This window comes from Euprymna scolopes, chromosome 14, assembly GCF_053919585.1.
Source record: "Euprymna scolopes isolate OS-2025 chromosome 14, ASM5391958v1, whole genome shotgun sequence".
Taxonomy (NCBI): Eukaryota; Metazoa; Mollusca; class Cephalopoda; order Sepiida; family Sepiolidae; genus Euprymna; species Euprymna scolopes.
This window is the reverse complement of record NC_136495.1, coordinates 76,520,060-76,539,655: the sequence shown is the minus strand read 5'-3', so window position 1 is coordinate 76,539,655 and position 19,596 is coordinate 76,520,060. Positions and strand designations below refer to the sequence as shown.

Sequence of the window (19,596 nt, the reverse complement as noted above, 5' to 3'; positions counted from 1 at the left end):
AGATAAATTCGACGCGAAACTACTAACCTGCAGAAAAATATAAAACGATGGAATAAAAAAGGGAGGGAGGGGGGAGTAAAGAATAAATTAGAAAGGTCTTGTTTTAAAAACGAAGAAGTGATTTTATTTACAATAAAATTGACGATGATACGTACGAATTTTAGAAAGGCGAACCACTGCAAGATACATCTGCCTTACTTAAAATGCTAGGTTTATTTTGGTGTCTTTAGTTAAAAACCCACCACCCAATATTTTTGCTGATGAGGAGACCTTGTTTTCAAAAACTATATGATAAAATTATTGTCCATGACTCAATGTCTATCACAATAAAAACATCGTTTCCGAAACGATCGTACAATTTATTGTTGTTTGTTCTTCCTTATGAAATTGATTTTTAATTTTAATTAGAAATTATCAATCATCTTACTTAATATATATATATATATATATATATATATATATATATATATATATATATATATATATATATATATATATAAATTCATTCGTCAATTCTTGGAAAAAGAAATACATATTTCACATGATGTAAAAGTGTTATTCAATTTGCTTACTTTTATGAGTTGACCACTGTCCTTGTGCCAGACATTTACTTTCCCACCATTGCACCCACTCACGATGAGTTTTGTTGATATGGCTATCGCGTAGACAGGGTCACTGTGACGAAATGTCCGCAAACATTTACCGGTTTCTAAATCCCAAACTAAAAAAAAGTAAAAAGGAAAATAGAAAAACATCTTCAGTGTTTCACAAGACCGGTAGAATATCTAGACACAGAAGCACTGGGTTTTAAAAAGTCATTTTAACACAGAATTTGTATTTTATTTCTGTTACAGTTTAACATATATAACAATTAATGTGTTCTCAATAATAATTTGTGGCTTATTTTCAGATAGAAAATATTTCTGAAGCATAGCGGACCTTCAATGATGAACGTGCTCAAACATGACCTTCGCATTCTAAGGTTGCATGAGTTCAAACTTGGGCATAATGCCTCGGAAATTTCTGCTAATATAAATGGAACATGGGAAGATGGGTCTACAAGCGGTCGGACAATACGAAGATATTTCCAGAAATTCCATGGTGAAGATAAGAACTTTAATGATTACGAAAATACAGGATGGCCATGTAATCTTGAACATTGTGTACTTGTTGAACTTGTTGAGAACTTGCTGCCATAACAAGCACTTGTAGGTGCTACTCGGAATATCTTATCTTGCCTTGACAGAGTTTAAAACCAGTTTTGAAACCATAGTGGGTGGTGTCTTTTTCACTTTCTTGCAGCTTCTTTCCCACAGAAGAGACGCTGCGAGCCTGTCTCTACTCTATCGTTATTTTCATGGCAAGTGCTCATCTGAACTCCAATTTACAGGTACTTTGCAGAATAACGCCTTCTCTAGTGTTCAAAAATCCTCTTGCACTCCAGTGTGCATAACAAGACTCTGCTGTATCAAGCACGTGGTACTCCCACCCTGTCCAGCCATGTTTAGCACGCGTTTTTCCCCGTCGTTCTAAGGCCACCTGTGTAACACGTCTATCTCTATCCGTCTCTACCCTCAAGGATCCATTTTATAATATTTTTCTTTCTTTCTTCTTCGCTGACACCTGGCGTTACCTGGTACACAGCTACGTTGGCTATTGCTGCTGCGACTCCCATACGTGCGTCCATGCTCTGTTACATTCTTCTTCTTCTTCTTCTTCTTCTTCTTCTTCTTCTTATTATTATTATTATTATTATTATTATTATTATTATTATTATTATTCACTATGAGTTTTCACACAGGCCATCATAAAGAATTCTCTTTGAAAACAACCTGTGGTATTGCCTGGAGTCTAAGTGACAATAAGTCTCCCCAAATTTCCAGTACTCAACACCTTTTTCAATAACCTTTGCAAATTAGTTTGAGTTATTGCAATAGCAGTTTACCATTGATTTCTCGTTGGTAGTGGCCATTGTTCTTCACTGAAATTTAGGTGGCAATAAGCCTACCCAAGGTCCCAGTCCTCTTCGCACTCATCCAGCAGAGGTCTGGTTAGTGCTTTCTCTCCTCGATCTTTCCATACTCCTTGGCTCTCCTCACTTATTTGTTGTGGCACCAGTTTATGGTGGCACACACACACACACACACACACACACACACACACACACACACACACACACAAAGGGGGGGACGGGGGTTAACTTCCAATTATACAGTTTCAGTTATCATGTTTCTTTGTGTTTTACTTCTGCATCAGTTTCTGTATGTCTGGCTTGTGCTGTGGATCATGTGTATTAGTTTCCGCATTCAAGGGTATTCCTTAAGATTTCAGTCATTTTCATTATTGCTATCCATGGTATCTTCTCAGCCATCCCTCTGATTCCAATCTCACTCATTATTTTTTCAAAATTTATACGTATTGTTCCTAGTGCTCCTACTATTATTGGTATTATCTTGACTTTCTTCATCTTCCATATCTCTTTGGCCAGTTCTGTGTATTTTCTCTGCTTCTCTGTCTCCTATAATTATTATTATTATTAGTAGTAGTAGTATTAGTAGTAGAAGTAGTAGTAGTAGTAGTAGTAGTAATTCTCAACGAGTTTTTCTCAAATGAGAGTAGGGATAATAGAAAGAGAGATAGAGTGAAAAGGGGAGATACAGAGTAAAGAGGGGAGAGATGATAGGGGAGACAAGGGAGAGAGAAGTAGTACGCACACACACACGCACGCACACACACACACACACACACACACACACACACACACACACACACACACACACATTTTTTTGAGTTTTTCATTTTGTTGTTGTCTATGAAGCTCCCGAGTAACACCTGGTAATCATGCTAGCAATAAATAAATCATAAATCTGGTGGATTTAGAATTCTTGAAGTTAAAATGCTAAAAAAAATCTTTTTGAATAAAAGACAAAAAAAAGGAAGAATGTACATTTCATGGTATAACCTCTGACCTTTACATGATCCATCTTTTGACCCTGAAGCCAACGAATTGTCGAGCAGTAGCAGACTAAGCACAGTGTCTCGATGTCCACGAAATATTCTGATGCACTCACCAGTGTCCACTGACCAACACCTGCAATTGAAAGAAGAATTTCATTCCAATCAGCGGTAAATTCTGTGACTCTTGTCATGGAATCTCGAAGAAGCTAAGATTTGGAATCCAAATTAATGTCAATCTTTTCGATTCGATGTATTAATTATATTGATTACATATTATTAATATATTATATTATTTTTTGGAAGCCTTGTAACTTTCGCTTTCATTATTTTATCCTTTACTTCTCACATTCTGTGATCGATTTTTCTGACAAAGAGGAAAGAATTCCCGTCTTCTAAATCAGAATTTATTCCATCTAACACTTATCGTTGGCAAGTTTTTCACGTTGAAGTATTGTTTTAGCTCCTTACATCAAGTATTTTTATTTCCTGTCTGGAGCCATAAAAAAAATTCAAGAAAAATTAAAAATGAAAAAAACATCATTTTCCTCATTATAATTTTCCAAAGAATTTGTAATACCAATAATCATTTGGTAATTAAGGACTGACTTTCATGACTGTCGGTAAGGTTGCTAGAAAAATGGTTGCATCATTCTACCGCTCTAGTGTGATATTATGGTCGACCTGTGGCCGTTAAGGAAAGATGTAGGAAAACAAATAAAGTGGGAAATAGATTTATCAGTAGACAATGGAAAAAAAATTCTTAACATAGACAAAGAAAGATTTAAATTCAGGGTAGGACGAGTGACCAGGTGACTGAATGACAGATAGGTAGAGAACAATGAACTAAGGGTCGAACAATGTGCCTTTGAGTATTTTTTTGGGGGGGGGTTACTGTGAGTCAGGGGAACAATAGGGACGCCAAAGCTGAACTTAACGAACGACAGTCAATGAGTTTTTTTTACGACAGTCGTGAGTTAAGACTTTACAACAGTCAGAGTTGCAAGTACATTTGGATTTTGACTACAATTGGAGACAGATCGTGTCTTGGACCAGGTTGGAAAAACTTTGGGGGATCGAGATGAACTAACGGTAACAGACGAACCCAGTCTCAACAGGACATAGATGTGAACCTTAGCATCGATGTGAAGTCTCGAAGTCTGTCTTTTTCTTGTTTCCCCGTATTTATTTTATTTTTATACTTGTGGGCCCGTGCATCCTCATCAACGGTCGCCAGTGTGAAAAAGACTATGATGATACGGCCAGAACAAGAACAATGAAAGATGGAGAACAAAGCGACGGCACCTAACGTGGTGTCATATTAGAAAGCATGATATAATTCTCTACCTATATAAGAGCTAAATCATCCTAACATGGGGCACTGTTGCCACATCTGTGCTGGAGCTGCTTGGGCCAGCTTTCCTCCCTTGACAGAGTTCAAAACCAGCTTCAAAACCTGGCGGGTGATGCCTTTTTCTCTTCTCTGCAACTGCTTTCCCACAGAAAAGCTCTTGTGTCTCTGCTCTATCTTTATTTTCATGACGACTGCTCGTCTAACTACAACCACTATCAACAATTTCCCTTACTTCCCACTTGTGCCTAAATCTAAACACAAATTCCATAAACAAAGATGCCTTCCTAGAACTGCTCGCCTGTGGAACTCTATTCTGCTGGCCTACTTTCTAACTGACTACAATACAATGTAAATAAATTCTTGTTGAGCCGTCCCTTAAGAAATCAAATTCTACCCAATTTTCGGTGATCGCCGTACACTCATCAACCTTTATCTGTCAGTCTGTCTATTCTTATTTTCATGGCAAGTGCTTATCTGGGCTTCAGTTTATGGCTCCGCTGCAAGACTTTCACAACAAGCACTCATCTAGCTACAACCACTATCAACAATTTCCCTCACTCTCTATCTGTGTCTAAATCTAAACATGGATTTCATGAACAAAAGTTCTTTCCTACAACTACCCGCCTGTGGAACTCGGTTTCATTGGCCTGCTTTCCAGCTGATTACAATATGGAGCTGTCTCCGTAAATAATCAAATTATACCAAATTTCCACTACTAACGATTACTACACTGTTGTCTTGATGATTATCGTACACTCATTAACCTTTATCCTCGAGTGGCCTTCGAGCCTTAATAATTTGGTGACCCTCTTGTAAAAATAATAATAAAAAAATAAACTCATTAACAAAGATCACAACGTGAGTTTTATTTTTATTACCTGATGCTGGTATCGTAACTGCCGCTTAAGACAATCCTTTTCTTTTCACAAATGAAAACACATTTAATAGAACCAACATGGCCTTTGATGAGAGGGCTGACATCTTTACCGGATGTGCTGTTAATGAAACGCACTTTTCTGTCTTTCGAACCAAGAGCGATCAATTCCCCTCCATCCGTGTGGACCACGCGATGAGGATTCTCGCTGTAACAAAAGCAAATAATCACTAATTAAAAAAAAGCCCTGTCATTTCCTGTTAATGTAATAAACTCATTTAATATAATAAATTCATTTTTTTACCCTCTTCCATATATTTTTCAAAAGGAAAAATATGGCCTTTAAAAAACATACTTTTCATTAACGTTTGTTCGTGTTAATTTCAAAAAGAATTTCAGAGATGACCTTCACTTTTTCTTCTTGTATTTTGTCGACAGAAAAAAGCAACAAAAATCTTGTCCTTCAGTAACCCAATTCTAACCCTATTTTAAATAATAATAAAAAAACGCATAAAATATTCTAATAGTTCTAAAAAAAGTCAAATTAAAAAAAAAAATGGCAGCCATTTTGGAAATATAAAACAATAGTTACCTGTTCTCTCCAATACTATTGTGGCACAATGAGGAAGCTCCCTTTATGAGGGAACTGGGGAGAGGGCTTATGCATTAATCAACCTTGTGTCAGCAGGCTTGTTCTGTAGGCAGATGCGTACTTACAGGCAAAGGCAGATATTTCAAAATGTCAGCGCATAACAGTTTGGCTCAGTTTGACAGGTGATGTGTGCGACCTGGGATTGTTTATGCAATCAGATTGACAGCTGTTTATCAAAACTCAACCAAGTTTCAATGAAAAAAGAGAGGAGAATTGAATTATAATTGTACTAGCAAAGATACCCGCGCTTCGCACGTGACTTTGCTGCACACTCAGGTACGCGATTTGTGGGCACCTTTCCAGTAAGTGGATGTTGTAAGAGGGAAGTACATTTCAACTCGATGCTTAAATCTTATCCAACACATTGAATACTGAAAACATACCACAATCAGATCAGATCAGTTTTGTTATCATATCCTTTTGTAGAATTTTTCATGGAAGAGCCTCGTGGTAAACTATATTTCTGCTTCTTTGATTTGGAGCCAGAATATAGAGTTTTTCTGAACTTCCTGTCCGGCTAATGGAGACATAGAACATACCGTGACTGAAGCAGTCTGATTTCAGGTCTACGCCAATGGTTTTGAACGTCTGACCTTGGCTTTTATTTATGCTCATTGCAAAACACACCTTCACAGGAAACTGGAGCCTCCGGAATTTAAATGGAAGTTCAGAATAAGATGGAACTAAGGAGATCCTTGGCAGTAGAACTGTTTCGCCTTTGTAGAGAACACAAGAAACAAGTACATTGGTGTGCAATCTGGTGAGAACACACCTGGTTCCGTTAGTTGTTTTTGGCGGTTCCAAAGATTGAAGAATCATGATTGGGGATTCAATTTTGAGATTTAAAATGTGAGGAGGCATTCCAGATAATTGCAAAGAGTTTAAAAACTCCACAGGGTAATGAACAGATTCATATTCATTAGTAGCCGAATCAATTGGCTTGTATTCCTTTGCGTCTCCTGAAAATTCATTCATTATTGAATTGTTCAAGTGATTCACATTGCTGTTTAATGGCGAAATATTAGCCATCTCAGCAAGCCATTCCGGTGATTTTCCATTGTTTTTCAGGTCCGGGTAAACTTTGTCTTTCAGTTGCTTTTGATTGCCCACACATTTATCAAGCTCGGTCGGAATCTTTATTGTGTCAGGTGGAGAAGTGATTGGAAACAGACCATTACCAATTTGGAGACGCAATTTTGAGAAGTCGGCTGCAGCCGTGTTGTCAGAGATATAGGCTCTCATATTAGTGGACAATCTCTTCACGATAATGTGCCTCCAGAGATAGGACTGTTTCAAACTTGCATTGACAATGTTAGCTCTTGTGCCATTTTTAACCACTGGGAGGATTTGACGGAAATCACCGCAAAATATGAATAACTACTCGTTTACGGAGGAAATAAATGCGATATTCGTTCTCAGCATCCCCCAAAACCTATTCTATACTTTAACCTTACAATTGAATAAAAAAATATATCATAAGACTTTAATTAAATTTGGAAATAGCGTGGATCAGTAAGTGCATTAGCACCCAATTGTTAATACATTCTGCATTTTTTTTACATCGTTCATTTCCGTATTACGTTTAAGTTATTTTAATGCAATTTTCTTACAAATAAATCTACTGAAATGATAAATAGAGATAAAAGAAGAGTAGACGGAAATGCCTTTCGTAAAGGTTTTATCAACTTAAAAGTATACACGTGTTTCGAGAAATCAATATGGCAGAATCCTTAATTCCGACCAAGGGGAATAACTACGATCCTTTATTTCCGGAAGAGTCAAAGCAATTTATTCTAACATTTTCCCCTTCAACGATAATTAAGTATGGAATTAAAAAAGTTAAATTTAGTCTGTTCAGTACTAGGTTAAGAAGTTCTTATATTGGAAATCATCGCATTCTGGACGATCTCCGCACTGACTCACAGGGATTTTGGTCCTCAGCGTCCACATCTTGGGGAGCATAGATATTTTCAGGATTAGGTAAGGGATTCTTCTCCTTCACGTAGGTATTGTCTTCGTCAGTTGGCGGTTCTTTAGGGGTTTCAGGGCTTGCAGGATTGTTTTCATTGTGTTGGTCTTTTTGATTTGAGGAGTTAGGAGCCAGGTCTCGCACATTGACAGTAGTTTCCGCACTAGAGGGTAGTCGTACATGAGCACAGAAGGGGTTGATGTCTAATTAGATTTCCTCTCATTATCAAACATAAAACTGATGCTCTTTTGATCTGTAATAACTTGAAATGTTTCCCGAGTAGAAAATGTCGCCACTTTCGGAGGGCTTCGACAATCGCAGCAGCTTCTTTTTCGACATCATGATGTCTAATCTCATTCGGGTTTAGTGTCCGAGAAAAGAATGCAGCAGGTCTACCCTGTTGGTTTAGAGTAGCAGTAATGCAGTAATTACTGGAATCAGTTTCTACTACAAATTCTTTATCCGGGTCAACAGTTATAAGGGTAGCATTTCTTAAGTCGGTCTTCAGCGTCTGAAGAATTTAGAATAGACGGGGCAGTGGAAACTCCTTGTTATGGTTGAGAGGCAGTATCTCATCAGAAAAGTTTCGAATGAATTTACTATAGTAAGAGAACATACCAATTATTCGTTTTTGAGATCGGAAATTTAGAGGCGGTGGCATTTCAAGGAGTGGTTTTAGCCTCAGGTAATCAGGAGCAATTTGGTTGTTCTGGATTGTGTAACCAAGAAGTGTGATAGAAGTAGCATACATGATGTTCTTACTTTGGTTGAGCGTGATGTTGTATCTTTTCGCTACATTATAAAACCTTGGAAGGTTGTAGTCATGCTCTTTTTGATCCTTTCCACATATTGTGACATTGTCTACATACACAAAAGTGTTTGTTAATTTTTCTCTTTCTACAATGCCATCGATGCATCTTTGAAAGGCACTTACTCCGTTAGTGACGCCAAAAGGGATACGAGTAAATTGGTAAAGTTTTCCATTTACTTCAAATGCTGTGTATTTCCGATCGGCGTGACTAATTGGGATTTGATGGTAAGCAGACTTCAGGTCGAGTGTTGTAAAAACGTTGTATCGAGCTATGTCATTAACCATTTTATTAATGTTAGGCATGCGATAGGCATGCAGTTCTGTAAATCTATTTATGGTGTCGCTGTAGTCGACCACCATTCTTTTTCTTATTTTGATTCTCTTTAGAGGTCACTAAAACTTGGGCTCGCCAAGGAGATATAGAGCTATTATGCCTTCCCTCAACATTCTGGCAGTTTCCTCTCTAATAAATATGTTTTCAGTGAATGAGTGACGACGAGATTTGGTGGCAATAGGGGTCGTCCGTGTGGAAAGATGAGAGAAAAGGGGAGGAGTAGAAATTTTGATACATGGAAAACTGTCCCCCTTACTCATTGCTCTGATAACAAGTTCTTCCCCGGGACCGTCGAATTCCAGGGTCACAGTTTTATATTGTTTTAGGAGGTCTTTTCCGATAATCATATCAATGAACAGGTCCTTAATTACTTCCACTGTCATGGCGTGGTGGTTTTTACTGTTTAGGGAGATGTCAACAATAGTTTTGCCGATGATTTTGGCATGATGATTAGGGTCCGCCAATGCTACGGTTTTCTGTTTGGGAATTATAAAAAGTTTCAGCTTTCTTGCTGTATTTTTGCTGATAAACGTCCCCACGCTACCGGAGTCTACCATAGTGTTCACTATTTGCTCATTTATTTTGCATTTCGTGTGTGTAATGTCTTTGGCACCCGTTCCTAGTCAGGGAAGATTGGGTGGGTGGGAGTGGGAGTCCGGGTCGTATAACACAGCAGCAGTGGAGGAGGAGGAAGATTTACATACCTTCGCCCAATGACCATTTTTCTTACATTTCCTACACTCGGCGTTACGCACAGGACACATCGCCCGTGAATGTCGTGTGTTCCCACAGAAGAAACAAATTCCTTTTGGTAGGGCATTTCCTTTTATAGCGGCCAAGGGAGTGTCTTCTGGTTTAATTACGGTAGCGGCTACGTTCGGGTGGTTATTGAAGCTTATCATATGCTTCTCCGCTTGTTCTAGAGACCTAGCCATTGTAAAGGTCTCTTGTAGAGCTGAGAATGGTTTTTCGACTAGGCGCTGACGAATAGACGAGGAGGAGATGCCGCTAATGAAAGCGTCACGGATATATTGCTTTTTGTTCTCCTCAGCGCTAACTGCTTGAAATTCACAAGATTTGGTAAGTACTTCCAGTTGTTGCACGAAATCGTCGATAGTTTGTGCTGGTTTCTGTTTATTCGTCAAAAGTTGATGCCGGTTAAATATAACGTTTGCCGGTTAAATATAACGTTTGCCGGTTTTATGTAAACAGTATCTAGCGTTTCTATGGCACCGTTGTAATCTGTAACATCGCTTATTATTTCGAATATTGTCGCTGAGACTGAATTAATCAAGGCAAAGAGATTTTGTGCATTATTTTCTATTTCCCCGTTGTTTAAAGTGCGTAAGTAATACTCGAACATCTACTTTAACCCATTGACAACCATAAGAGCATTTTGCAACGTATTGTTTTACTGTGTACATTTTCAGCGTACCAATTGTTTTTTTTTCGCGTTTAGATTAAAAGATATATCAAAATTTGAATTTAACTTTAAGTATTATGCTATCTGTTCAGTGGACATTTACCTATAAATATGGCAAGCCACTTATAATTCAATGGCTGTACTTTAAAAAAAAAAAAAATAAACAATCATAAACAGAACGCTGAATTATATCGATGTAAAACAACTAAATACAGTGAGAGAAACGGATACACTCGTAACTCAACAATAACAAAAAAAGGTTACTTAAAAATTAATAAGCGAAAAAAAAAATTACCTCCGAATTAAAAATAAAAATAATAATTCAGCTTAGAAGAATATTTTGAAATGAAAAGAAATCTATTACAGAAAATATTTAATAACCTGCTCAAAGAATTACACTATCACAGTGATTCCCCTTTGGTTATCTGTTGGGTGTTGGAAAATAAAAGGTTTCAGATTTACGATAATAATAAGTAAAAATAAGTTCAAACTAAATAATTAAATTTTAAATTATATTTTTAAATAGTACAGTATTAATCAGGCTATTATGTCAAATAAGTAATATCATCGAGCTAATTATTTAAAATGATTTAATTTAATGTGATATGCTAATGAGCGTAACTCAGTCAATGTATATGTGGTGTAAGAATGTTATATATATAAATTATGCATAAAAATAAATGTCTCCTTTGACAGAAATATCCTATCATGGGCCTTAATATTTCTTGACCAGGAAAGGTGTACACACACTTTATACACTTTATATTTCTTTGATCATAGGGAGTTGTACACACAGACAAACACACAAACGAACGCTACTACTTTATATATATATATATATATATATATATATATATATATATATATATATTATTGCAAACAGTCAAAGCATGGTTTTCGTGCGCAACGGACACATAACAGTTTTGATCTGATCGCACTTGACAATGGACGAGGATCGACAATCGCTGAATTTAAATATGCTCCGCCAGTGTTGAAGGTAAAAGAGATATTGAAATTGAACTGCAAAGACTACAGGAAAATGGTGTAGCCGAAAAAGTTGACTATTCTTAGTGGGCAATCCCGACTGTGTATGTTAAAAAGAAAAATAAGAAGATTCGGGTATGTGCCAATTTTTCTACATCCCTTAATGATTGTCTGATGGGTCATAGTTATCCACTCCCATCCACTGAAGACATTTTTACAAAGCTGAATGGAGGGAAAATTTCTCCAAAATTGATTTATCTGAGGCTTACCTTCAGGTAAAAGTCAGTGAAGAATGTTCAAAGTATTTGCGTATTAATACCCACTTATGACTCTTCAGACTCAAAAGGCTCCCTTTTGGTTTGAAAGTAGCCCCAGCGTTATTTCAGCAAATAATGGACACGATGCTTGCCGGCTTAAGTTTTGCAATCGCATATTTGGAGGACATTCTTATAAAGAGTAGAAATGTGCAGGAACATAAAGAGCAAATCAGAGCAGTTTTCAAAAGAATTGAGGAATTTGGCTTCACATTGAATGCCAAAAAATGTGAATGTTTTTTTAAACAGATAAAATATCTTGGTCAAATCATTGACAGCCAAGGCAGAAGGCCGGATCCTCAGAGCCATTGAGAAGATGCCAGCACCTAACAATGTTTCCCAGATACAATCTTTTTTTGTTTAGCACGATATTATGCTATTTATATTCCAAAAATACATAAGTTGAGAACACCATTGAACGAATTGTTAAAAAAAAGGACAAAAATGGATTGGTCAAAGGAATGCCAAAGTGCATTTGAAGAGATTAAGAAATGCCTATTATCTGATTTAGCACTGGCACACTTTGATCCACAGAATGAATTGATTGTGACGTCAGATGCAAGTGATTACGGAATAGGAGCAGTACTTCTCTATATACTTGAAGACGAATCAACGAAGCCTATAGTTTCATGCATCCAGACAGAGTCGTCATACCGACCACACTGTAGAGGAAGATTCTAAAAGATTTCCATAGCAGGCATCCAGGCATTTCCAGAATGAAGGCCTTGATGTACAGATGTACGTATTGCCTAATATGGACATCGAAAAATTTGTAAGAGAGTGTCAAGGGTGTCACCTAGCAGTAAAGGCACCACCTGTACAAATACAACCATGTCCGAAGACGAATGCACCAAGGACTCGGTTACAAATTGACTATGCAGGTTCGTTGAATGGACATTATTTCTTAGTGGTCGTCGACAGTTTCACAAAATGGCTGAAAGTGTTTAAGTGTAAACATCCGACACCGACAAGTACTATAGATGCACTAAGACTTCTCTTCAGTTGTTTTAGAGTGCCTAAAACTATTTTCAGTGACAATGGCACCCAATTTACCAGCAAATAGTTTGAAGAATTCTGCAAGGCCTTATCCATTAGACATTTAACAACTACAGTATACCATCTAAGGTCAAACGGCCTCGCAGAGAGATTTGTTGACACGTTCAAAAGAGCTTTGAAGAAAAACCAAGGCATGGACACTGATGAGAAGAGTCTTGAAATTTTTTTTTATCTTTGTACAGGAACTCAAACAGTAATGCTGGTTTGTCACCAGCTGAACTAATGTTCACACGGAAAATCACTTCTTGGGAAAAGGGGATTATTATGAAGAGAATTGCACATATGTTATATTTTGTAAGAAATAGTAAATTTGACTGTCACAGGCATATTAATCAGCTAAGACCTCGAAATACTGATGACTACAAACAGGCAGAAGATAATGAACTGCCCTTGGAGGTATTGTATGACTCTTTTAATATTCCTCTACTCATAGCACAACCTACTCCGAGAGTGGTATCTCCTACTTTAGGTCCAAGAGTACGAGTTTCACCACCAACTCCACCCCCTCACACAGTGTTGTGGAGAAAGAGTACAGGAAAGTTAACCGGGGAGCCCCAGATGTAAAAATAAACGGTATTAAAGAGGACTTAGCTTAGGGCGAGATGTTATGGTGAGATATGTAATCACCACCGGAGCATTTTAAATAAGGGATCATGTCACTGGTTACCGGATATACGAGAAGAGACTCTCTCTCTCTGGACTGAACACAATAAATACTACACATTGTCTTTCTGTAAATACGCTAATAAACTTTCCTTCTTTATTCAAACCTACAGTACATATTTATTCCTTTATCCTATATTCTATATTATCGTCAGCACAGGATATATCATGAAATAATTCTATATTTTTATTAAAAAAATGTCTTGTTCGTTATTCTATGCAGTGTTCATTTTCAGCAAGCAATCCCTGTCATTTACTGACGATGAGGAAATGCTGCTCGTAACAACGCAATGAAGACTTGAAGACTAGATCTGCTAACTGGTTATAGCCGACACCATACCAGCCCCTTGATGTAAGGGATGTGCTAATCGTTTGCCGGTCTGGTTGCCGTTCCAAGAACGTAATAATTGTTGCAGAAACGCCCTAACGACACGGAAAAGCCAAGTAACTCTTCCCGGCAAAGTGAACTCGTATGTTAAGTCTAAAATAATTTATTTATTTAAAAACATTCTCTAGATATTTCTAGGATGCTGACAGGTATCAAGAAATCAGTGTAAGAATGCAATAGCCACAGTCAAAAGTATGTGCACCGAAATACAGGTGGCGCTTCTTGACTGAGAACTGTCTTCTTTTCTGGCAGTTCTTTGCACTGGGCTTTGTTTACGGCGAAACGAATCGACAAAATGCAGTTTTCACGGTTGCAGAGGATCAAAGACCTACCATAGCAGAATTCACTCAACACAGTTGAAGTCATTCCCAGTCTCGTAACTGCACTCCACAGACCGTATCTATATATTTTTTATTATTGGGAGGGGTGTCAACACTTATCAAGATGCAAAGGTCAGTTGAAAAATAAGGATTAATGAGGGTCATGTAGAGTGTGAGAAAACACTGTGATGATCGATAATGGTGGAATTTGGGTAAGGTTTGATTATTTAAGAGGACGACTCAACAAGTAGTTATGTACATTAGACTTGAAAACGACCATGTTATAGTAAACTGGGACGCAGTCCCACGGTATTGTGTTCCAAAGACAGACAGTTCTAGGAAATAAACTTTGCTCATGGAATCTTTGTTTAGTTTTAGGCACAGATAGAGAGTAAAAGAAATTATTGACAGATGAGTGTTTGTTGTGAATGTTTTACAGGGTGGGGGAGGCATAGATTGAAGCTCGGTGGAGCATCCGAAACGTAATAATCCAACTGATACTTTTGACTGCAGTAAGGTTTAGTTAGTGGAACACTGATTCCATAACAGGTTTTTAAATCAGCAACTTTTAAATAAGTTTTTCGATTGGTCTCATCTGATGACAAAATTGTGTATCGAGCAATACGAAAATAAACAAAAGTTTAAGTATCCTGTACCTAGCTCGGAACGGTTTGACGTCAGCTATGTGACCATCTTTCCCTCCATGTGAAAAAGCGTTTTGTTCAGCATCCGCCATCTTGTACTGACATTTGCTGTTTTCATAGGTTCTTTTGTCTCAACAAGATGATATTTCACATGTCGACTCTACATCCGACCATACCCGTGTTAGGTGAAAACATTGAGTCGAACAAATAATAGTTCAGTTACGAAACTGGAATTCCGTCTATTATATAAAGGGCAAAATGGTCACGAGCATTTGCGTATGTCCACGAAAGGCTTTTTGCATCGGGGTTCTCGCGTTGAAGTTTTCACATCCTCCCCAGATCGTTTTCACATCCTCCCCAGATCGTAATATCTTGCATTCGCAAATGGACATTGTCTCTATCTTTTTTTTTTGGATCGAGTTAAACAAAATTCTCACCATGCCGTCGTCTCCAGTGTCTGTTTGTTTGTTTGTTTGTTTGTTTGTTTTATTATAAATAAAGCAAAATTATTGGAAGGCAACTGCCTGGTGAGTAATATTTTATTTTTTAGCAAGTGTTTACGAACATTTGGGACAACCTAATAGTTTCTTCCCTCGGACTGCTAGACTTTGGAACTCCCTCCTTGTTTCCTGCTTCTCTTACAGTACTAACCTGCTACTCAACTCATCAAAATATCCTGTTAGACACCATTCTAAATAGTAGCCTCTAACATCTAAGTAACATTATGCCTTGTTTGGGAGTAAAAAAGCATACAGTTATACTTTTTCCCAAATCCAGAATTAAAAAAGATATCTATAATTGAAAATGAATCATTACAATCAAACATTTAAGCATGACATGCTGTCATACAAAAACATGGCTGACCTATTTTGCAGAACCATGACATTGTAGGCGCCACAGTAGATGTTCCGTTCTTCCATGATTACTTTGCGTGTTGAAATACCACTGTAAGCAACCGTGAAATTCGCTTCACTTCTATAATTTGTCTTGAGAACGGGTTCGTCTGTCAGGATTACATTCCAAGTTTGAGGCCTAACGTTTGGCACAGGAACATCCACGTCTTTAGCATATGTCGGATTCACACCATGAGAAGACGAACCCTGGGGGAATAAAACAAGAAATAATTTTAAACGATTAACTAATTTTATTTGAATTCTTGGTAAATTTTTACTTTCTTTCGATATTCGTCATTAAAAAGATGACTTTAATGGTTTTCAGGTATGCTGAAAACGAATATCACATATACATTTGAGGCAAACAAGTAGTTTTCTGGATATTAAAACATGTTTTTATCTAATGTATTACTAAATAAATGTCAGTGGTGTCTGCCTTTCTTAACATGGAGAGGAGAGGGATGTTGTAAAACGCATGTTCATTAGTATTTTTCAGTAGGGAAAAACATGGTTACGTGTATCAGAACTTTTGGGGAATTTTTGACACCCCTAACACAAAACTGCAAATAAAATATAAAAAAACTCGTAATTTAAAGTGTTTTTTTTTTTTTTTAATTTTCTTTATGGAATATACTTCCAAAATAAACTATTAAAGTTATTTAAAAAATAATAGAAATATTATTCTTTATTTTTTAAAAAACCGTGTTTACAAAGTGCCGGCGCGCCTTCATGCAGCCATTTTTTTAAGCATGAAATCAATTGAATTTTACGAGTTAAATTTTTTTCAATTTTTAAACTTTAAAAATCTTTCAAAATTTTTCTATTGATATTTTCAGGGTCAATGTGAAATTTTATGCTCTTTCCAATAAACAAATATAATATTTTAGACAAACGTTTTTTTTTCAATCCACCCGCCCCATTTTGAAATGTCTATTAAAATTTAAATAATTAATTTACTCAGCAAAGTTTTATATATCACAAATTGAAGATAAAAGATCAACAAATAAAATATTCTAATTTCAAACAAACAAAAAAAAGAAGTGTTTTTTGGAAATTTACCTGCAAAGTCCAAAGTGTAAAACCCTTTTTTTTTAAACCACGTTGATTTTTTTTAAGTAAAAGCTCATGTTATGCTAATATTGTCAAGTAAATATCAGACGCTGACGACAATTTTTTCTATTTCATTCAATGTTTTCTTTTTTTAGACATTTTTAAAAAAATTCACTCGACAAAGAAGAAATTAAATATATTAATAAAAACTCATGTATTTCATTAAGAGAATAAAAAAAAATCGGTAGAGTGGGTTTTTTGTTTAACGGCAAAAACTTATAAGTGAATGTGTTCATTTTCGACTAAGGAAGCCCCCGAATACTCATTTTGGTTTACAGCATGCAATAGAAAGAGACATTAATTGTGGCGCTTTAAAGCCACCGGAAGATAAATGGGAAGAAAAACAGAAATTTGTCTCCCTTTATTTGAACAGTCAAAAACATCTGAGTTCGCGTTTTTTAATGTTTTTTTTTAATCCTTGTTTAAGCAAGTATTTTATTTAAAAAGGACATCGAATATAAGTATAAATATGAATAAATTCTTAACAATGAACAATGGAAGTACCCATTGAATAGTATTTTTTATAGGTAAGTGATTTTTTGGAATATATATATATATTTTTATAATCGAAGTAAGTAAAATTTCGTTGATTTCTTTAAATCTTTTTTTAAAGAAAACCGATTTAAAAAAAATGCATAATTTGCTATTAAACCTGTTATTTATTTATTTTTGAAATTTGGTCTTTGCTCCTTTAATTGAAAAAATAGGGTTTGAATTACATTTTTCAAGTAGTTATAAGCTTCGAAAGAGAGTAAGTCTAAATATTCCAGTGTTTACCACGAATTTTTAATGGCAATTTCTGACACTGCTAAAACATGGCCACTTGAAGGATTACATTGTATAATAAAGGTTTTAATATCCACAAAACTACTTTTCTGTGCAAAATTGAAATGTAATATTCATTTTCAGCATACCTGAAAATCTTTAAAAGTCGTCATTTTAATGATGAGTGTTACGGCGGAAAAAGTAAATTAAAAAAAAACGAATTCTTTATAACAAGTCAGCATAAATGTTTTTAGCAATTTTTATCAATTATCATCTTGAAAATGAAAATGAAAATCTGGGCCTAACTCTGCACTCGCGGGGAGGCAAGTAAATAAAGGCTATAAAATAAATTGAGTATGCTATAAATTACCGGATTATGATTGAACTGAAAAAAAGAAACAAAATAAGAAAATCTCGCCAGAATACATTGTGCATGTTGATACTGTAACAATAATAAAAATGTTGTCTTTTGTTAGGGAGAAAACAAATTTAAAAAATTGATTGGTGCTAATAATAATTTTAAAATTTCATGCTTTTGTCTCAGAATTTTGGATTTCTATTTTTAATGGTTAATTTTTGTTTTTATCTCAGGTTGTCATTTGACTATTTTCTCTTGAGCTTTCCAAGAGTCATTTCTTTTAACTTGAGATAAGTGTTGGGATTTGCAACCCAATCACAATTCGAGTTACATTTTCTGCAGTCTTATGATTGGCCAATGAGAGCATTTGTTTCATCTAAAGAGGTGGACCTTAAATCCAAACCATAGTATGTACACTTACTTTTGTTTCAAGAATAGCACACCTTAGTGTTTGTTGACAAGTAAATTAGTTTATCAAATATGGCAGGTACACCATCCCGACTTTTTTAATCTGCCATCATAAACTGCTTTTTTTTTTCTCTCTGAAAATTATTTCTTGATAATTTCCAAAACTCCCAACAAATGATTTTCTCTAGTTATCAACTCAACCAAGATCGTAATTTTCAAGTTGTAAATATAATTCGGTTTGAGTACATTGAAACAATGAAATACAAAATTACGATTCGATTATGATCTTTGCAACTTTCGTTTAATAATAAAAGAACAACAACCGATGCTTTGTGTTGTCATTTAAATACAACTTTTTGAATTAATCGTTCGTGAAACTAAAATTTAGTGATGCTTGCCACATCAAAGTGTGTTGATCATAATTTCTTTTAATTTATGTGGAATTGCTCACGATTACAGTAACCCTAATAGTCACATTTGAAAGTCGAACACATGTCTGACAAAGGTGTTTCCCGAAATATTACAATACGGATTCTCCATCTGACCATGCTGACACATGTAAAAACACAATGCATGTAATATATATATATATATATATATATATATATATATATATATATATATATATATATATATATAGTTGTGCGCAAAAATATTCGACTCCTGTCTAAATTTTCTTGTTTCGTTGAATCTATACTTCAAAAATCTTCATAACGCCTTTTAACGGCTAATTATGAATAAATTGTATATTTTTCAAAAATAAATGAGGAAAAGTAATTCTAGATTAATATTATATATCAATCTTTTTACAAAAAATATAAATATGGATGTTGCAAAAATATTCGACCCCTTTAATTTAAAGTTTAAATAAAAGCGTCATTAAGTTTATTATTTTAGTCTGACCTTGTATTTATTTCCTATAAATAATATTTATGACTCTACTGAATCTAAAATCAGTTCAAATTGAACTTCAATGCCATATTGAATGATTGAATAATTGTTTCAAGTAAAAAAAAAAATCTTTTTCAACGTCAACAAATCTGCAACTATGACAAAGAACAAAGAGTACTCTGAAGACATTCAAATGAAAGTAATCGATGCCTACCAGTCTGGAGAAGGTTATAAAAAAATTTCCAAACGTTTTTCTATACCACGGTCGACTATTATGTTCATTATCAAAAAATGGAAAGTAAAAGGGATTGTATCAAGTCTTCCAAGATCAGGTCGTCCAAGAAAAATTACGACACGTGGGGCTAGGAAAATTGTTAGACAAGTTTCAATAGACTCTAAATCTAACCTAAAGGACGTGCAGAACGATTTG

At 35.6% G+C, this 19,596-nt stretch overlaps 1 protein-coding gene across 2 annotated transcripts in view; it reads right to left on the bottom strand.

The window, feature by feature from the left end:
- LOC145293103 (F-box and WD repeat domain containing protein 10B-like) overlaps window positions 1-19,596 on the bottom strand; it is a 53,108-nt gene that overhangs the window by 9,847 nt on the left and 23,665 nt on the right. For both annotated transcript variants that reach the window (XM_080139480.1, XM_080139479.1), the window contains 4 exons: window positions 15,606-15,841; window positions 5,188-5,391; window positions 2,970-3,091; window positions 573-721 (listed from right to left, as the gene is read on the bottom strand). In XM_080139480.1, coding sequence (XP_079995606.1) covers window positions 573-721; window positions 2,970-3,091; window positions 5,188-5,391; window positions 15,606-15,841 — 711 coding nt within the window. The remainder of the gene's footprint in view (window positions 1-572; window positions 722-2,969; window positions 3,092-5,187; window positions 5,392-15,605; window positions 15,842-19,596) is intronic.